The sequence below is a fragment of the Carcharodon carcharias genome, chromosome 7 (assembly GCF_017639515.1).
Source record: "Carcharodon carcharias isolate sCarCar2 chromosome 7, sCarCar2.pri, whole genome shotgun sequence".
Classification (NCBI taxonomy): Eukaryota; Metazoa; Chordata; class Chondrichthyes; order Lamniformes; family Lamnidae; genus Carcharodon; species Carcharodon carcharias.
The window spans coordinates 16,359,326-16,378,158 of record NC_054473.1 but is presented as its reverse complement, the minus strand read 5'-3'; the positions used below and the strand labels follow the sequence as shown (position 1 = coordinate 16,378,158).

General features: G+C 40.2%; 1 protein-coding gene across 2 annotated transcripts in view; it reads right to left on the bottom strand.

The window, feature by feature from the left end:
* The window catches only part of usp4 (ubiquitin specific peptidase 4 (proto-oncogene)), an 81,162-nt gene that overhangs the window by 24,441 nt on the left and 37,888 nt on the right, over positions 1-18,833 (bottom strand). For both annotated transcript variants that reach the window (XM_041191771.1, XM_041191772.1), the window contains 7 exons: positions 18,668-18,794; positions 18,350-18,523; positions 16,380-16,538; positions 13,815-14,036; positions 12,668-12,751; positions 7,599-7,693; positions 6,556-6,756 (listed from right to left, as the gene is read on the bottom strand). In XM_041191771.1, coding sequence (XP_041047705.1) covers positions 6,556-6,756; positions 7,599-7,693; positions 12,668-12,751; positions 13,815-14,036; positions 16,380-16,538; positions 18,350-18,523; positions 18,668-18,794 — 1,062 coding nt within the window. The remainder of the gene's footprint in view (positions 1-6,555; positions 6,757-7,598; positions 7,694-12,667; positions 12,752-13,814; positions 14,037-16,379; positions 16,539-18,349; positions 18,524-18,667; positions 18,795-18,833) is intronic.

Here is an 18,833-nt window from a genome sequence, read left to right as displayed (position 1 = left end):
CTACTCTAATAATGCTTTATTTAGGGTGACCTTAGAATGCAGCAGGTACCACCCTTTGGGCCAGACGTTAAGTCACAACCCAGTCTACATGCTTCAAGGGCCCAAGTTGGTATTAAAAATTCCATAATAGAAGAGTAGCAAGGAGGTCTTGCACTTCTCTGGCCACTATTCCTTCCTCAACCAATACAACCAAACAGATTATGTGGTCATTCATGCCACTGCGATTTATGGGATCCTACATAATAGTAGCTGCAGTTCAAAGTAACTAATTGCATATGTAGTGAGTCCTAGGCATGTTAAATTCACATTTCTTTCCTTCAAAATAGTCAAGCATACTTAGTTCCCCATTATTCAAAGCTGGCCAGGATGCTTTCCAAAACTGATATCTCTGTGGCCTTAACAGCACATAACTCATTTTGATCCTTAGTATTTGATCAACTATCTATAACTACACTATGAAGTCATTTTTCATAATGGCCTGTGTTATGACACAGTAGGTGGTAAATGCCGAGCTGTTCAAATCCCAGAGGGAAACTTTAAACAATTGTCACAACTTGTTTTGCAATTTGTATAAGTTTCAAGATGCGTGCCTTCAATTCAGTAGTAATAAGACTACCAAGTCTTAGATTTTTATAAAACTAAATTAAGTATTTATTAATAAGAGAAATTATTTTAAATACATAGATCTACAAATTATTATTACTTTTAAATTCCCTAATCAATCTAATTCCCAGTTACACTTTTGTTAAGGCAACAGTAAGGCACACAGTTTTTTTAAAAGACCCATGCAATGAAACATGATACCCTGAACAAGTGGCTTTCCGAGTGAGTTTTCTTAACTTCAGTCCTTTGAAGACAGCAGCTTAAGGCATAGATGCTGAAGACTTTTCACACACTTGTAAGATCTTAAAAAATGCCTTCCCTTAAACACAGCCCTTGCTCCTTCTTTATACAAATCTTCCTCTGTGAATGCAAATGCCCATTGTTTCACTATGTCTTTGGACTTTATCTTCCTGAAATTAAAACCTCTCATAACATTAAGTTTTACCAGCAATCTTTGGGAAAAATAAACACACCGATTCTAAGCTTCACCTGGCTAGGTGACACATTTCACCCCTCCTTTGAAAACAATCTAGTCTGGTTTATTTCAAAATGCAAATATTCCTTTGACACCCATGTTTCTAAACTTCCCCATGTTTATTAACATTTCAAACCCAATCTGTCTTCTCAGATCAAAGCACCCAGACTAGTTGCCTCTAATTCAATTAAATCTCACACACACCATCCCCCCGCCATTACTACTCTATTTTACAATATATTCCAACTACATTATGAGAATCGTTAGTTCTCCTTGACACCTGACCCACTTGTGACAGGAATATTTGGAGGCTAGATGGCAGATTTATATACTCAAGTCTACTTAAAGAAGGTTCAAGAGAGCAGGATGGACCCAAGTCATAATATGAGACTATTAAAATACCTTAGTATTAATTAGTAACAATATTTTTCTTGTTAAAAATGGTAAATTTGAAATTATTCCCACATGTGTACATGTAAGTAGAACCTTGTTTTCCGGTGACTGAATCAGTTAAATAATGATTTTAAAACATGGCTTTATGGAGTTTTGCTGGTGGTCAAAGGATAACACACTGCAATTATGTTCAACTTTGTGAAATCTGAGTGCTAGCGCCTTGTTCTTTACTAATCAGTTTTTTGCTAACTCATTTCTGTCAGTTATTTGGTTACAATAGTGTGGTCATTATTGCACAGCATGGAACTTGCAAATGAAGAGGAATACATTCATAGGAATTTTTGAAACTGAATTCAGTAACTCTGGCATTTTGTGGGCTACCATCAGAAAAATGACCGCAAAAGAAGTTGGCTTGTTATATCAAGGGTAGTGTGGTGTTATTGTCACTGGACTAGTAATCAAGAGATCTGGAGTCTTGTGCAAAATTGGGAGAGCCGTCTCAGACTAGTCAAGCACCAGCCTGACATAGTCATCCTCATGGAATCATATCAGACATCACCATCCCTGGGTGTGTCCTGGCAGGACAGACCCAGCTGGGGTGGCAGCACAGTGGTATATAGTCTGGAGGGAGCTGCCCTGGGAGTCCTCAACATCAACTCCGGACCTCATGCAGTCTCATGCCATCGGGTTAAACATGGGCAAGGAAACCTGTAACGTTCCATGTAACGCCGCCACTCAGCTATGAATCCGTGTTCCTCCATGTTGAACACCACTTGGAAGAAGCACCGAGGGTGGCAAGGGTGCAGAATGTACATTGTATGGGGGATTTCAATGTCCATCACCAAAGGAGCTGGGTAGCACGACTATGGTCTGAGCTGGCCAAGTCCTAAATCGCATAGCAGCTAGGCCGAGTCTGCGGCAGTCAGTGAGGGAAAAACATACTTTGGCCCCATTGTCACCAACCTGCCTGTCGCAGATGCATCTGTCCATGACGGTATAGGCAGGAGTGACCACCTTGTGGAGACAAAGCCCTGTCTTCACATTGAGGGTACCCTCCTTTGTGTTGTGCGGCACTACCAACATGCTAAATGGGATAGATTTCGAACAGATTGATCAACTCCAGACTGGGCAACCAAGTGGCACTGTGGGTCATCAGCAGAACTGTACTCAACCACAATCTGTAACTCATGGCCAGGTAAGTCCTCCACTCTACCATTACTGCCAAGCCAGGGGATGACCCCTGGTTCAATGAAGAATTCAGGAGGGCATGCCAGGAGCAGCACCCGGCATACCTAAAAATCAGGAAGGCGGTGACGTAGTGGTGTTGTCACTGGACTGGCAATCGAGAGACCCAGGGTAATGTTCTGGGCATCTGGGTTCGAATCCTACCAAGGCAGAAGGTGTAATTTGAATTCAAAAATCTAGAATTAAAAGTCTGATGATGACCATGAAATCATTGCCGATTGTAGTAAAAACCCATTTGGTTCACTAATATCCTTTATGGATGGAAATCTGCCATCCTTACCTGGTCTGGCCTACATGTGATTCCAGACCCACAGCAATGTGGTTGGCTCTTAAAATGCCCTCTAAACAAGGGCAATTAGGGACAGGCAATAAATGCTGGCCTAGCCAGCGACGTCCACACCCCATGAACGAATAAAAAAAAAAAGTGGTGAAGCTCCAACACAGAACTACTTGTGTGCCAAACAGAATAAGCAGCAAGGGATAAACAGAGCTATGCAATTCCACAACCAATAGATCAAATCCAAGCTTGGCGGTCCTGCCACATCCAGTCATGAATGATGGTGGACAATTAAACAATTCAATGGAGGAGGCGACAGCTCCACAAATATCCCCATCCTCAATACCCTGATCCACTCCTCCATCACCCCCTACTCCTCAACCCCCTCCTATGGCACCACCCCATGCCCACGCAAAAGATGCAACACCTGCCCCTTCACTTCCTCTCTCCTCACCGTCCAAGGACCCAAACACTCCTTTCAAGTGAAGCAGCATTTCACTTGCATTTCCCCCAACTTAGTCTACTGCATTCGTTGCTCCCAATGTGGTCTCCTCTAAATTGGAGAGACCAAATGTAAACTGGGCGACCGCTTTGCAGAACACCTGCGGTCTGTCCGCAAGAATGACCCAAACCTCCCTGTCGCTTGCCATTTTAACACTCCACCCTGCTCTCTTGCCCACATGTCTGTCCTTGGCTTGCTGCATTGTTCCAGTGAAGCCCAACGCAAACTGGAGGAACAACACCTCATCTTCCGACTAGGGACTTTACAGCCTTCCGGACTGAATATTGAATTCAACAACTTTAGGTCGTGAGCTCCCTCCCCCATTCCCACCCCCTTTCTGTTTCCCCCTTCCTTTTTTTCCCAAAAAATTAAGATTTTCCTTTTCCCACCTATTTCCATTATATAAAAAAAACCCCCACTAGAGCTATACCTTGAGTGCCCTACCATCCATTCTTAATTAGCACATTCGTTTAGATAATATCACCAACATTAACACCTATGTGTTCTATTGTACTATTGTCGTTGACACCTTTTGATGATCTGCTTCTATCACTGCTTGTTTGTCCCTACAACCACACGTCCCCCCTCCACTTCTCTGTCTCTCTATCTCTCCGCCCCCCCACACACACACCTTAAACCAGCTTATATTTCAACTCTTTCTTGGACTCGAACTCAAGTTCTGTCGAAGGGTCATGAGGACTCGAAACGTCAACTCTTTTCTTCTCCGCCGATGCTGCCAGACCTGCTGAGTTTTTCCAGGTAATTCTGTTTTTGTTCCCCATCCTCAATGATGGGGGAGCCCAGCACATCAGTGCAAAATTTAAGACTGAAGCATTTACAACAATCTTCAGGCAGAAGTGCCGAGTGGATGATCTATCTCGGCCTCCTCTGGAGGTCCCCAGCATCTCAGATGCCAGTCTTCAGCCAAGTCAATTCGCTCCATGTGAAATTGCTGAAGGCACTGGATATTGCAAAGGCCATGGGCCCTGACAATATTCCAGCAGTAGTACCAAAGACTTGTACTCCAGAACTTCCCATGCCCCTAGCAAAGCTGTTCCAGTACTGATACAACATTGGCACCTATCCAGCAATGTGGAAAATTGCCCAGGTATGTCCTGTACACAAAAAGCAGGACAAATCCAACCCGGTCCATTACCAATCCATCAGTCTACTCTCGATCATCAGTAAAGTGATGGAAGTGGTTAGCAACAGTGCTATCAAGCTGAACTTAGCAATAACCTGCTCACTGACCCTTAGTTTAGGTTCTGCCAGGGTCACTCAGCTTCTAACCTCATTACAACCTTGGTTCAACATGGACAAAAGTGCAGAGGTGAGACGAGTGCCTGCCATTGACATCAAGGCAGCATTTGACCGAGTGTGGCATCAAGGAGCCCTAGCTAAACTGGGACCAATGGGAATCGGGGAAAACTCTCCGCTGGCTGGAGTCGTAACTAGCATAAAGAAAGGCAGTTGAGGTTGTTGGAGGTCAATCATCTCAGTTCCAGGACATCACTGCAGGAGGTCCATAGGGTAGTATCCTAGGCCCAACCATCTTCAGCTGCTTCATCAATGACCTTTCTTCAATCATAAGGTCAGAAATGGGGATGTTCACAGATGACTGAACAATGCTCAGCACCACTTGCGACTCCTCAGATACTGAAGCAGTCCGTTTCCAAATGTAGCAAGACCTGGACAATATTCAGGATTGGGCTGACAAATGGCAAGTAACATCTGCACCACACAAGTGCCACGCAATGACCATCTCCAACAAGAGAGATATAACCATTGCCCCATGACATTAAATGGCATTACAATCACTGAATCCCCAACATCAACATCCTGGGAATGACCAGAAACTGAACTGAGCGAGCCATATAAATACTGTGGCTACAAGAGCAGGTCAGAGGCTAGGAATCCTGTGGCGAGTAACTCACCTCCTAACTCCCCGGGACCTGTCCACCATCTACAAAGTGCAAGTCAGGAGTGTGATGGAATACTCTTCACTTGCCTGGATGAGTGCAGCTCCAGCAACACTCAAGAAGCTTGACAGCATCCAGGACAAAGCAGCTCCTTTGAGTGGCACCTCCTCCACAAACACTCACACTCTGCCACCAACGCACAGTGGCAGCTGTGTGCAGCATCTACAAGATACAGTGCAACAACACACCAAGGCTCCTTGGACAGCACCTTCCAAACCCACAACTGCCACCATCTAGAAGAACAAGGGCAGCAGACACATCGGCATACCATCACCTGCAAGTTCCCCTCCAAGCCACTCACCTTCCTGAGTTGGAAATATATTGCCTTTCCTTCACTGTTGTTGGGTAAAAATCCTGGAACTCCCTCCCAACAGCACTGTGGGTGTGCCTACACCACATGGACTGCAGCAGTTTGAGAAGGCAGCTCGTCACCATCTTCTCAAGGGCAATGAGGGATGGGCAATAAATTCTGGCCTAACCAGAGACGCTCACATCCTGTGAACAAATTTTTAAAAAATGAAGTGGTTCACTTCAGGGAAAGGAACCTTCCACCCCTACCTAATCTGGTCTACCCACTGGCTGACTCTGAGCAAACCATACAATCGACAGGGCACAGGCTGATAGACAATAACAACATCGTCCACACACTGGAACAAATTTTTTTAAAGAATTTGTTCCACATTTTTTATTATATAAATACTACTGACTATTTTATTTTCCACACTGAGTGAACATGCAGTTGGACACAAATGTCTGGACAACTTAAAACATTCTGCAAGTATTTGGAACTGCAACTTACCATATATACAGGACAACAACAGGAACTGGAAACTTATACATTCACAAATGAATCAGAAACAGTTAAGGCATCAGACACAAAGCAATTGTGAAGAGAGATATAACAATGGTCAGCTATTTTAAAAGGAGGCCATCAAATCCAAACATCTTTTATCAGGAGAACTGCAAGCTTGGCAGCAAAAATAAGACACTTCTGTTCAAGTAAATGTATGAAAACAAACTTAGCCAAACAAAGCACTTGAAAGATTTTTGCCTCCCAATAAGATGATATTGGTAAACTTACGAAATTCGTGCAAGGACCAATTCGTACAGGCTATCCGCTGTAACATTATCACTGGGAACAGAGATCAATAGAGGTTGACCAAATAGAATAGTGCCAGCAGGTGTATTTGAAGATCGCATCATTTTCTCACGGAAGTAAACTGGTAGATTGATGCATTTTGAACTTTCAGAGTCTTCCTCTCTAACACCTGGGACCTCATAACTGTAAAATGTAAGGAGTTCATCAGTAGCTGCAAGAAAATAAACTTCATATAGAAATTTTTAAAATGTCAACAGTTACAGAACATAATTCTATGGTAGAATTGACTGGTAATACTGAGGTCTGATTCCCACCGCCGCTAATTTAGTATTATGTTGAGGTGCTACAGCAAGGAGTCATCTGTAGAGTACTCTCAAACTTGCTAATCAGCTGTGGGAGCAGACTGCCCACTCTCTCATACTTTGGAGGATGCCTTAAAAGATAGAAGGGGAACAAAATCGAACATCAGACTCTTTCCGCTAGGAGTCATAAAAAGGCCCTGCCCAAAAGTTTCAATTCACTCTAACTTACTCTGGTGGCACATCATCCAAACAATCACATCTGTCCTCAAATAACACTATTCAGCTAAGAGCACTAGATAGCAATCAGGAACAACCCTGTGGCTATTTTGCTCCCTGCTGAGATAGCTAACTTAGCGCTGATTTTTGCCTGAATTGAGTGTTCCCTGGTTCATATGGCTCAATATCACATTATAAGTTAAATTCACTCGGGCAATCCACTAACAGATTTCGAAAATATTCTTCACAAAGTAATTTAAAAACATTATGGTTTTACTAATCAATGAACATTTTATTTGTGACTCAGACTTAAAGCATTTTCCAGAGCAAAAATAAGGCCTGCTAAGATCTAAATCAACATTCCCTCTAATCTGCATGGCCCGCAACAATCTGGAACATACTGCGATGTGCAATAAACAGGCTGTGCACATACAAAAATGTGGAATATGTGCTACAAACTACTTGTCACCACTGAAATGGAAAATTGAGAGTGGTTTTTATACTTACACAAAAATATCATCCCTGTCCATAATGTGGTTCAAGGCTTCATCTTGTCGGTAGGTTTTGTGGAACCGGTGATTATAAACATCAGCGACAACCATCTGATAAAGAAATATACAGAAGTTATACACAACTTTGTTCTGAAGCTGTAAAATAATTACATGAGATCAAATAGAAATAGAGTAATACATCTCCACTGAAATAATGGTAATTTGACATTGTCTTTACCTACTACATTGAAGTGATGAACTTTTTAGCTCTTGGAGAATACCAATTTTTAATACTGCAGATGTTTGGGTAAAAGTTAGTATGGGTGAGTGAATAACAAGTTCAGGTAATTCTCAATCCCTTTAACTGCCACCTGAAATGGTCAACTTGCTTGAACATTCTCTATAATCAACTCCCTAGCTCCTACGAAGGCAGTGAAACAGCAATTCTTAGTGGGTTACAATTCTACAGCACCAGCAGTACTCATACGTACATACGAAATTGTAGGTGGCCATTTGGCCCCTCAAGCCTTCTCTGCCATTCAATATCATGGCTGATCTGTTTGTTTCAAATTCCACATTTCTATCTATCCCGATAACCTTTGATTCCCTTGCTAACAAGAATCTATCTACCTCCACCTTAAAAATACTCAATGACCCTGCCTCCAAAGTCACGCAACCATCAGAAAAAAATTCTCATCTCTGTCCTAAGGCAACCCCTAATTTTAAAACAGTGCCCCCTAATTCTGGCAGCTCACCTGCAAGAGGAAACATCCTTTCCACATTCACCTTATCAAGACCATTTAGGATCTAATGTACTTCAATCAAGTCACCCCTCAATCTTCTAAACTCCAATGGAAACAAGCTCAGTCACTCTAACCTTTCCTCATAAAGTAGCCTGCTCATTCCAGGTATCAATGTAGTAAACCATCTCCAACGCATTTACATCCTTCCTTAAATAAGGAGACCAAAATTGCACACAGAATTCGAGATGTGGTCTCATCAATATAACTGAAGCACAACATAATTTCTTTTATGCTCAATTCCTCACGTAATAAAGGATAGTATTCCAATAGCCTTCTTAATTACATGCTCCACCTGCATGTGACTTCTGAACTAGAACACTGAGATCTGACCTCAGAATTCTGCAGTCATTCTCCGTTTAAGTAATACTTTGCTTTTTTATTCTTCCTGTCAAAGTGAACTTCACATTTTCCCACATTACACTCCAACTGCCAGATTTTGTCCACTCACTTAGCCTACCTATATCCATCTGCAACCTCCTTAATTCCACTTCACAACATACTTTCCTATTTATCTTTGTGTTATCTGCAAAGTTAGCTACCATGCCTTCACTCCCCTCATCTAGGTCATTGATATAAATTGTAAAAAGTTGAGGCCCCAGCACAGACCTCTGCGGGATGCCCCTCGTCACATCCTGCCAATCAGAAAAATAGACTTTATGCATGCTCTTTCCTGCCAGCCAGCCAATCTTCTATCCATGTTAACATGTTACCCACTACACCACGAGCTTTTATTTTCCACAGTAACCTTTGATATGGTATCTTATCAAATGTCTTCTGGAAATCCAAGTACAAATACATCCATTGTCTCCCCTTTACCCACAACACATGTTACTCCTTCAAATTACTCCCCTAATTAGTGATATTTAATGCAAGAATCCAAGTGTTGAATGTCACCAGGCTAACCATAGGGGTCATCACAACTGTGCCTAACCCACTATTCAACCCAATGACTGCACAATTATTTTTCAAACAAGCATAGTGTATAGTAATCATAAGAGGAAGCCCTGAATGTAGCCCCACCACAAGCATCTGCCCACCCAGCACTGCCAAAACACTTAGCTAGGTCAATTACTTTCGATCACTAAGATTAGAGAAACCTAAGGATTCTGTTTTTCCAGTATTGAGTACCCATTTTCTCCTCCAAGAGAGGCATTTTAATTACCCAGATAGATTAGCAGGTTGGCCATCATTGACACTGGGTTAGATCAGCCAATACAAAATAAGGCATGGATTGGAGCAGGGTCCTCCACATGGTCTATTTAATTATTAGGCAGTTTGGACGAGGATAATTAATCTTTGGAATTCTCTACCCCAGGGAGCAGTGAAGGCTGCGTCATTGAATATATTCAAGGCTGAGTTACAGATCTAGAGTGAAGGGTTACAGAAAAGTACAGTTGAGGCCACATTCAGATCAGCCATGATCTTACTGAATGGCAGCGCATGCTTGACTGCAAATTCCACTTTCACAAGAAAGTTCAAGGAATGCAGTTTTTCCAAAGCTAATTTCAGTCTATTCCCCAGAGAAATCAGCAGACAATGGTCTTTCTGCCTGAATCCACCACCAATGAAAATGTTAAGGTTCATAAAAGGTCTCAAATTTTAGAACTACCGAAATTTAAATGATACAAAATAAGTTGTACTTGCAGACTGAAAAAGCGATAAATATGTTTTCAACAAACTTAGAATTGCAAAATGAGCTATTTTATATATATTTTTGGCTAGCTTGATGTAAGATACACATGAAAACCCATGAACACATTTAAGTTGAATTGGAAATTCTTAAGAGAAATCTAAGGATCCTGTTTTTCCCATATTGGAGTACTCACTCACACCTTCACTTATCCAGAAAGTTTAGATGCAGGAACCCCCATAAACCCCACCCACCCCTCCCCAGGAGAATAATCACTGTTTACTATTGAACAATTGACAAGGGAAGCTCGAGATCTCACCAAGTGGACAGTTAAGTACCAGGATGTCAGTCGGAGCATGGTAAGCAGCACATTTCAACACAAACAGATCTTGGTCATTTGCAGTTCAATCTTAAATAGTTAGTAAATTGAAAATATGTAGCAATCTAGCTTCTATGACTCTGCTTAGTTACAAAATTCCAGAAGCACTATTTCTTAAGCTACAGGAAGAAAAACTATGCCAAGTTCTGCATCTTTCAACTTCTGCGCAGCATAATTTTCTTCAGCTTTGCAGCCAAATTTACAAAGCCAAGGTTAAAACAGTGGAATAAAAACAAAAAACTGCGGATGCTGGAAATCCAAAGCAAAAACAGAATTACCTGGAAAAACTCAGCAGGTCTGGCAGCATCGGCGGAGAAGAAAAGAGTTGACGTTTCGAGTCCTCATGACCCTTCAACAGAACACATAGCTAGGTCAATTACTTTCGATCACTAAGATTAGAGAAACCTAAGGATTCTGTTTTTCCAGTATTGAGTACCCATTTTCTCCTCCAAGAGACGCATTTTAATTACCCAGATAGATTAGCAGGTTGGCCAGTTCTGTTGAAGGGTCATGAGGACTCGAAACGTCAACTCTTTTCTTCTCCGCCGATGCTGCCAGACCTGCTGAGTTTTTCCAGGTAATTCTGTTTTTGTTTTAAAACAGTGGAATCCCATCTTGAGATTTTTTTTTCATTTAAAAAAAAATTGCAACACAAGTACAGAATCAGATAAATTGAATATGGTTCAATAATTTATTCAACAAGTCTTATAAATTGATGAATTCAGAACCTTACCACAAACCCAACTGTCGTTATAAAAATATATATAGTTGCAAAACCAAAGATTGCAAATAGAAAGGAGTAGGGTGGGAATAAAAAAAAGAACAGTCACCACAACAACTTTCAAAAGAGTACTTGCATGTTTGTTTAAATGAGACCCAACCAGGACTTGAGGCTAATCTGACAAATTGAAAACATTTATTTATGCTATACAACTTTCAACTTCTTTCTTTTCAAACTTGCATTTTCTTTTCTATCACACAATTACGTAACTTGTAAAGATTCATGGCAGCATTTTTTCTTCAGCAACTCCACTCATTCCGTCAGAACTCAAAACTCACTATTTAGAATGGATTGTGAACTATTCATTGCTTCCAAAGTGTTGATGCGAAATTTTGGAAAAAATGCTGTTAAAAAAAATCAGCTACGCATATATACTTTAGCCAAACTTGATCTGCTGGAGACCAGTAAACTTATTAACACATCTGTGATTCATTACTGTCCAACCAGGCCAATGAGTAGTGGATAATGTTATCACTGGAATAATTTTCATACAAGAGTTTTCAAACTGCATCTAGGCATATTTGTAAAATGCAACACTTAACTTCTAGTTTTTGAGTAGCCATTCCACTGTGCCTCTGCAAAAGATGCTACTTAAGTTGAAGTACTGTTGCATGGAATAAAAACAGAAAATAATGGAAATATTTTCTCTTATATTCTTTCCTGGGATGTCAGCCTCACTGGCTAGGCCAGCATTTTTATTGCCCATCCCCAATTGTGCTTAAGGTGGTGGTGAGCTGCCTTCTTGAACTACTTCAATCCATGTGGTGTAGGCACACCCTCAGTGCTGTTAGGCAGGGAGTGCCAGGATTTTGACCCAGCAATAGTGAAGGAATGGCAATATAGTTCCAAGTCAGGATGGTGTGTGACTTGGAGGGGAACTTGCAGGTGGCAGTGATCCCATGCATTTGTTGCCCTTGTCCTTCTAGGTAGTAGGGGCCATGGGTTTGGAAGGAAGAAACAAGAGTTCATGTTTGAATCAAGGACCTTTCTTCAGGTAACTCTGTTTCTCTCTCCACAGATGCAGATTGACGTGCTGAGTATTTCCAGCAATTTCTGTTTTTATTTCAGATTTCCAGCATCCGCAGTATTGTACTTTTGTTTTATTTCATGGATATTGGCAATGCTCTCCTAACCTAAGTCACCATTCCTTCTGCAGATACCCCAGCAGTGAGTGTTAGCAGGCTATTTTACAGTAGTCAATCCTACTACCCTGTTCAATCATTTGATGCCAATTGAGACATAGTTTCCAGATCTGAAGCAAGTCCCAAATATGTTCCTGTAATTGAAATATCACAACTATAGAAGCAAAATTATCACAAACAAGAAATATCCCAAAATGTTCAGGTTTTGATTCTAGCTCCAGGTCAGATTAATCAGGTATTATGAGAACTCACTGACAGAATGCACTAGCATGCACATAATGCAAGAAAGCAACTTCTAAAATGAATACACAAATTCTAATGTTAAATTTCAGTGACGACTGGAAGTTTACCTTTTCTGCAGCAACTCCTGAGATTTGAGAAAGGGCTGTACACAGGTCAGAAATTGCACCCATCTTTGGAACAACTATTCTATACTGTAAAGTAAGGTCATCATTAATAGGTGACAGAAGAATTTGCTACAAAAAAACAAGTATTTAGTGAGAGCAGGAAATGGCATTATTTTCTCAGCAACATATCTTGGCTAAGTACCTGTGTGGACAACCAGTAAACACAAAAATGGGCTGCAAACAACCTCGCTCCTACTCCATAAGTATGCCAGTTCCCTTACTATTCAAAGTTTAAACAATTTAGTTTACTATTCAAGTTTACTATTCAAAGTTTAAATCCCCCCACTACAAGAATTGTTCAAATTAATAATTCTGGCTAGCGACTTTCAATGGACCAATATCGATGACTACACTGTGCCACTTGGTATATATGGAGGCACTTGGAGTCAGAAATTTACACCCTGGAGGGGAATTTAGCTTGTCATGTTTGTGCTGAATCCTTGCTAAAGTAATTGAAAATTAATTCCACTGCCCTGCACTTTTTCCATTTGCTTTTTAAAAATTATTTCATGGATGTGGGCGTCACTAGCTAGGCCTGCAATTTTATTGCCTATGCCTAATTGCCCTTGTGAAGGTGGTTCAGGACCACGTTCTCAAACTGCTGCAATGCAGGTGGTGTAGGTACACCCACAGTGCTGAGAGATAGGGGGGGTTCCAGAATTTTGATCCAGCAACACTATCAAGACAGTGATATAATAGTTCCAAGTCAGGATGGTGTGTGGCTTGGAGGTGAACTTGCTTATTTCTTCTCCTGCTTCAAATATTTATCTAATTTTCTCTTGAAAGATACTGTGGCCTCTGCCTCAAGAAAGCAAAGCATTCTATATTCCAATAAAAAGATTTCTTTTAACTTACCGCTTTCAAAAATTTAAACTGACCATCCCTCATCACTGTATCTTCAATTGAAGAAGTTGTCTTTCATTATCAAAACCGGTCATGATTTTAAAAACCTACATGAAGTCTTCTTGTCTTAGCCTTTTTCGCTTCCATGGAAATATTCCTAGTATCTCTACTCTCTGCTCCTAACTATAGTTTCTTATCCCTTCTGTGATCGCCATGCATTAATTTATTGCAGAGAACCTGGTCTTACCTGGGTAGGCCTAGACGAGTCTGCCCGCACAAGAAAGATTTCCATCGTGCGGTCCTTCTTCATAGGTAACGGAAGAGTTAAGTAACAGAAAGGATCAAATGTCACAGAAATTTTTGAACATTCAGGACAAACTAGGGTGGATTTAAAAAGCCCATGGAAGATGTCCACAATGATGGAGTTGTTTCTTAACCTGTGGTTTTCCCATGCTTCTTTAGCCACTACCTACAACCAGAAAAGGGGACAAGAATAGTTGATTGTGTTCTACATTAATGAAGAACCTGCATTATCGTAGGCCTTATTACATACTCAGAATGTCCCAAAATACTTCACAGGGGTCTGTGCTGAGGCATGGTAGCTAAATTTGCAGACAACACAAAGATAGGTAGGAAAGTATGCTGTAAAGACGACATAAGGAGTTTGCAGACAGATATAGTTAAGTTGAGTGAGTGGGCAAAAATCTGGCAGATGGAGTATAATGTGGGAAAATGTGAAGTTGTTCACTTTGGCAGGAAGAAAAAAAGCAGAGTATTACTTAAACAGAGAACGACTGCTAAATTCCGAGGTGCAGCGGGATGTAGGTGTTCTCGTGCATGAATCGCAAAAAGTTAGTATACAGGTACAACACGTAATCAAGACGGCTAATGGAGCGCTATCCTTTATTACGAGAGGAATTGAACATAAAAGAAATGATGTCGTGCTTCAATTATACAGGGCATAGGTGAGACTGCATCTTGAATACTGTGTGCGGCTTTGGTCTCCTTATTCAAGGAAGGATATAAATGCAATGGAGGCAGTTCAGGGGATGTTTACAAGATTGATCCCTGGAATGAGCGGGATGTCTTATCAGGGTAGATTGGACAGGCTGGGCTTGTTTCCACTGGAGTTTAGAAGAGTGGGAGGTGACTTAATTGAAGTATATAAGATCCTGAATGGTCTTGACAAGGTGGACGTGGATAGAATATTTCCTGTTGTGGGTGAATTTAGGGGGGCAATGTTTTAAAATTAGGGGTTGCCCTTTTAGGACAGAGATGAGGAGAAATTTTTCTCTCAGAGGGTTGTGCGACTTTGGAACTCTCTGCCTCAGAAGATGGTGGAGGCGGGGGTCACTGAATATGTTTAAGGCAGAGGTAGATAAATTCTTGTTAGGCAAGGGAATCAAAGGTTTTTGGAGGGTAGACGGGAATGTGTAACACAAACAGACCAGCCATGATCTTATTTGAATGGCGGAACAAGCTTAAGGGGCCAAACAGCCTACTTTTGCTCCTATCTCGCACATTCGTAACAGACTACTTCTGAAGTGTAATTACTGATTGCTACATCAGCATACCAAATAGCCCATTTGAATGCAAGGTCCCACAAACAGATCAAGGCAAATCCAGTTCTGGTGGCAGTATCTGAGGGTATTGTGCTGACCAGGGCAGTAGAACCTCCTGCTCTTCTTTAAATAGTACTGTGATATTTTGCATCCATCTGAGCAGCCAGACAGAAGCTTGTTTTAACACCTCAACTGAAAGATTGCACCTCAGGCAGCACAGTATTGTGTGAAAGTGCTGGCCTTGATAATGTACTCAAGTCAGCACTAGGGCTTTGTGCCTTTTCCCTTTTGATTCAGAGACGAGAATACCAATGCAACTAAGCTGATGACATAGATGAGCATGCAAGAAACAATTTTTGCTGCAACTCAGTCAACAGGGTTGACAACAGGCCAGCTCCAAGCAACTTTTGAACCAACCAATGTAAGGGAATGAATAAGCTTTCTCTTCCCTATTATTTTTTAATGAGTTTTTACTAGTAATATGTACAAGAGTGAACTGGTTTGCAAATTGTCACAGGTGGTGTAAGAGGACATGTCAAATGTAACAGAACTATTGATAAAACATACAAAGAAATGAGAGTTGGACAACAGAGGTATGAACTAGTGAAATAAATGTCACTCAATTTCATGTGTTGAGACAGAGTTGTACTTTCCTTAAAATGGTTAAGGAGATTTTCATGGATTAATTAAGAGAGGTATTTTAATAGTCAAGCACAGGAGCCAAAAAAAAGAAACACCTTAGCTTGTATGGATGGATGTAATGCTGGCTGCAGTCTAAAACTTTCTAGCTAAAGGAGCTGAACAAAAGCAAGTAGACAACATTTGCTACTATGTCCAGTAACCTTGAAGATGACATATTATCTGTTTAGAATTGTAAATGCTGCCTACCTTGGCACTATAGCGTTAATTTCTGGCACGTGCCAAAAAACTTTTTTAACAACCAATTGGTGATCAAATTTTAATCCTTTGGAAAATATGATACCAGGAAGTGCATATGACATTTACTGTCCAGTTGCCCCTCCTCCTCTCAGCCATGGATTTATAATGGTCAATATATTTCCAAACAATGATTTTTGAGGGGAAAATTGAATATTTATCCTATAAAAGTAATTCAATGGATGCAAAATGTTTTGGAACTGCCAGAGGATGTGAAAGGCACTATAAATAAGTAACAAGCATGCTTTACTCAGAATGTTCCAGATTCAATAAGGAGTCTTGCATTATTTAAAAGGCTATTCAGCCAGACCCACCTCGTCTTCCCTACCATTGGCATCTTTAAGTTCTAAGTAGGGTTTTTTCTTCACGCGATTTAAATCTTCATGTAAACCATCTAAAAGAAATGCAAGCAGCTCTTGAGAATCCTGTTGCTGGTATCCTGAAAACTGCGGAGCAAAACACCCAACCTGTGTCTGGAGAAAGAAAAAGTTCATACTTAACTGGGTGACATGTAGTTTTAAACTTGCACTTTATTTAAAAAGAAAGGCTTATAATCCAGAATTTCAAAAGTAATTTTAATTATTCCAGTAATATCTTACTAGAATTACGTCAATGTCAGCAGAAACTTTCTTATTCCAGAGAGCTCAAAAACTTAAATATTCACAGAGAATGAGGACAAGATGTGTGTTAATTACTATGTAATTCTAAATCATACAACTCAGCTCTGAAGATGAGAAAGCAGATTTGATAGAGGACAAAGAATGCAAAATGAAAGTATTTATCGTCTCTACCCCAATTTGTGGTCTAATATTTTAGTTGCTGTCTAGTAATCACAGTAACATCTTGAAGTCCATCATTGCTTTTCTTGTGTTTTCTTGAGGTCAGACAGATGGTTAGTTTGGAGCCTCTTGTGGGAGAAACAAGAGAAAGCACCATAACACTGACTAGGACAGATCTAATTCTTCAGAAAACACAAAGTAAGGTTTGTTAAGTATTTTTGATAGTCAATTACGAGTTGCTAAAAATATTTTGGGGAAGAGATAAATAAATGTTGTCTCAACTCTATCTTATCTGATGTTCACTCCAGTATTAATGGACAATTCTCAAAGGCAGCTAAACAAAATAACTACATGCTTCTTTAAAGCTAGCAACTTATGAAATTTCACCACTGGATTGAAAGTTTAGTGGCTCACTGGAGGTTAAATCAGTTTGAGGTTTTGAATAGCCTTTGCATCTTACACTATTGTTTTGCTTGACAATAATGATAAACAATGCCTCAATGCCTTTCTTCCTCTTCTCAGTCCTTAGATTTAGTTTTTGCATCAGTACTTTCTTCCTTGCCCAAGAATACAGATTAAATCCAATTTTTTGGTCCTGTCAATCTTGTTCTTGCTTTGACTTTCAAGAAAAAGGTGAGTTTCAAAAGGAAGACTGATGATTGGAAAACATCATTCCCAGGGAGAAGCACAAATGCACACAGCTAATCTCTTCTTGTAAGGTAGTTATTATAAATCTGTCCTTGTCAACCAACTTTACATTTTAAAAAGATTTAATGATGACATTCTGTGCTTGTTTCCTTTCATTAATAGTAACTTCTGATCTCAGATCAGATTGGTTTGTTCATTTAACTACTCATTTATTTTCCAGAAAGAATTGGCTTCTCCCATTACGAACTCTTTGTCAATAAGCCCATTTGACTGACAAATTATATCTTAATTGGCAGACTCATGCTCCAATGGTATGTGATTGAATCACAGGGATAGAATCTTTGTATTCAAAAACAAAGCATTGTTTAATTTGCAGTAGCGTCCTTAATCAGAAAGCTGCACAATAAATTTGATTTGATATGAGGGGGGAAATAGAAACCCATATGCTGTTTTTAACACCCATGAGGTTAAAAATAGGAACTGAGGCAATAAAGATGCTCTTCTAAAATCTGGTGGCCTGCATGGAATGTCTTCCTATGAGTTTAGTATGGAGTGGAAACTGGTGGAAATCCTAATGCAACACAACAAACCTTTCTTTAGTTAGATGGACAGATACACAATCTTAATCAGAAGCCATTCATATTGTGGGCAATTAGTTGGCAATTATTTGTTATATGGAAATTACATTTTAGCATCTGCTGACATAAAACATTGAGAGAGAAGATCACTCTGAAATTCTAGATTTTAAACTCATCTCATCTTTTCAAGATACTACGCTGTCCTTAAACTAAGCTTAAAATCCAAGCTTCAATGATAATTAGAAACCAAGTAATTCAGAAGAATTTAACAGGACCTACTTTGAACATCCTTGGCGCCACATATGAGCTTCTCCCTGACCACATCTGTTTGATCAACTCAGCATAGGCTTCAGCAATTTCTCCCCTCATTCCCAAAGGGTTCTCCCGATTTAGCTCTTCTTCATACTTTCCTTGCAGGAAGTAATCAGTCAATGGACCAGTATTACTCAAACACTAAGAGAAATTGAAATGAAGAATATTCTTAAACCGTGTTCATATCTGTCCTTATGAAATTATGATTGTTAGAACACAATTTAAGATGTAACAATTCAAGTATTTAAGTAGTGATGAAAACTTTTAAAATTTGTGGAATCTCACCTGCAATGCTGAGTTCATGAAGCATGTATTACCAAGGTTACTTAGGCCACAAAGACCTGCTTGGCTTGGTGCATGAGATTCCCTATAATTATAAGAACTGTTGTATGAAGATCCATACCCACCCGGTCTGAAAAAACAAACACAATATCAAATAAATTCTTAGGAG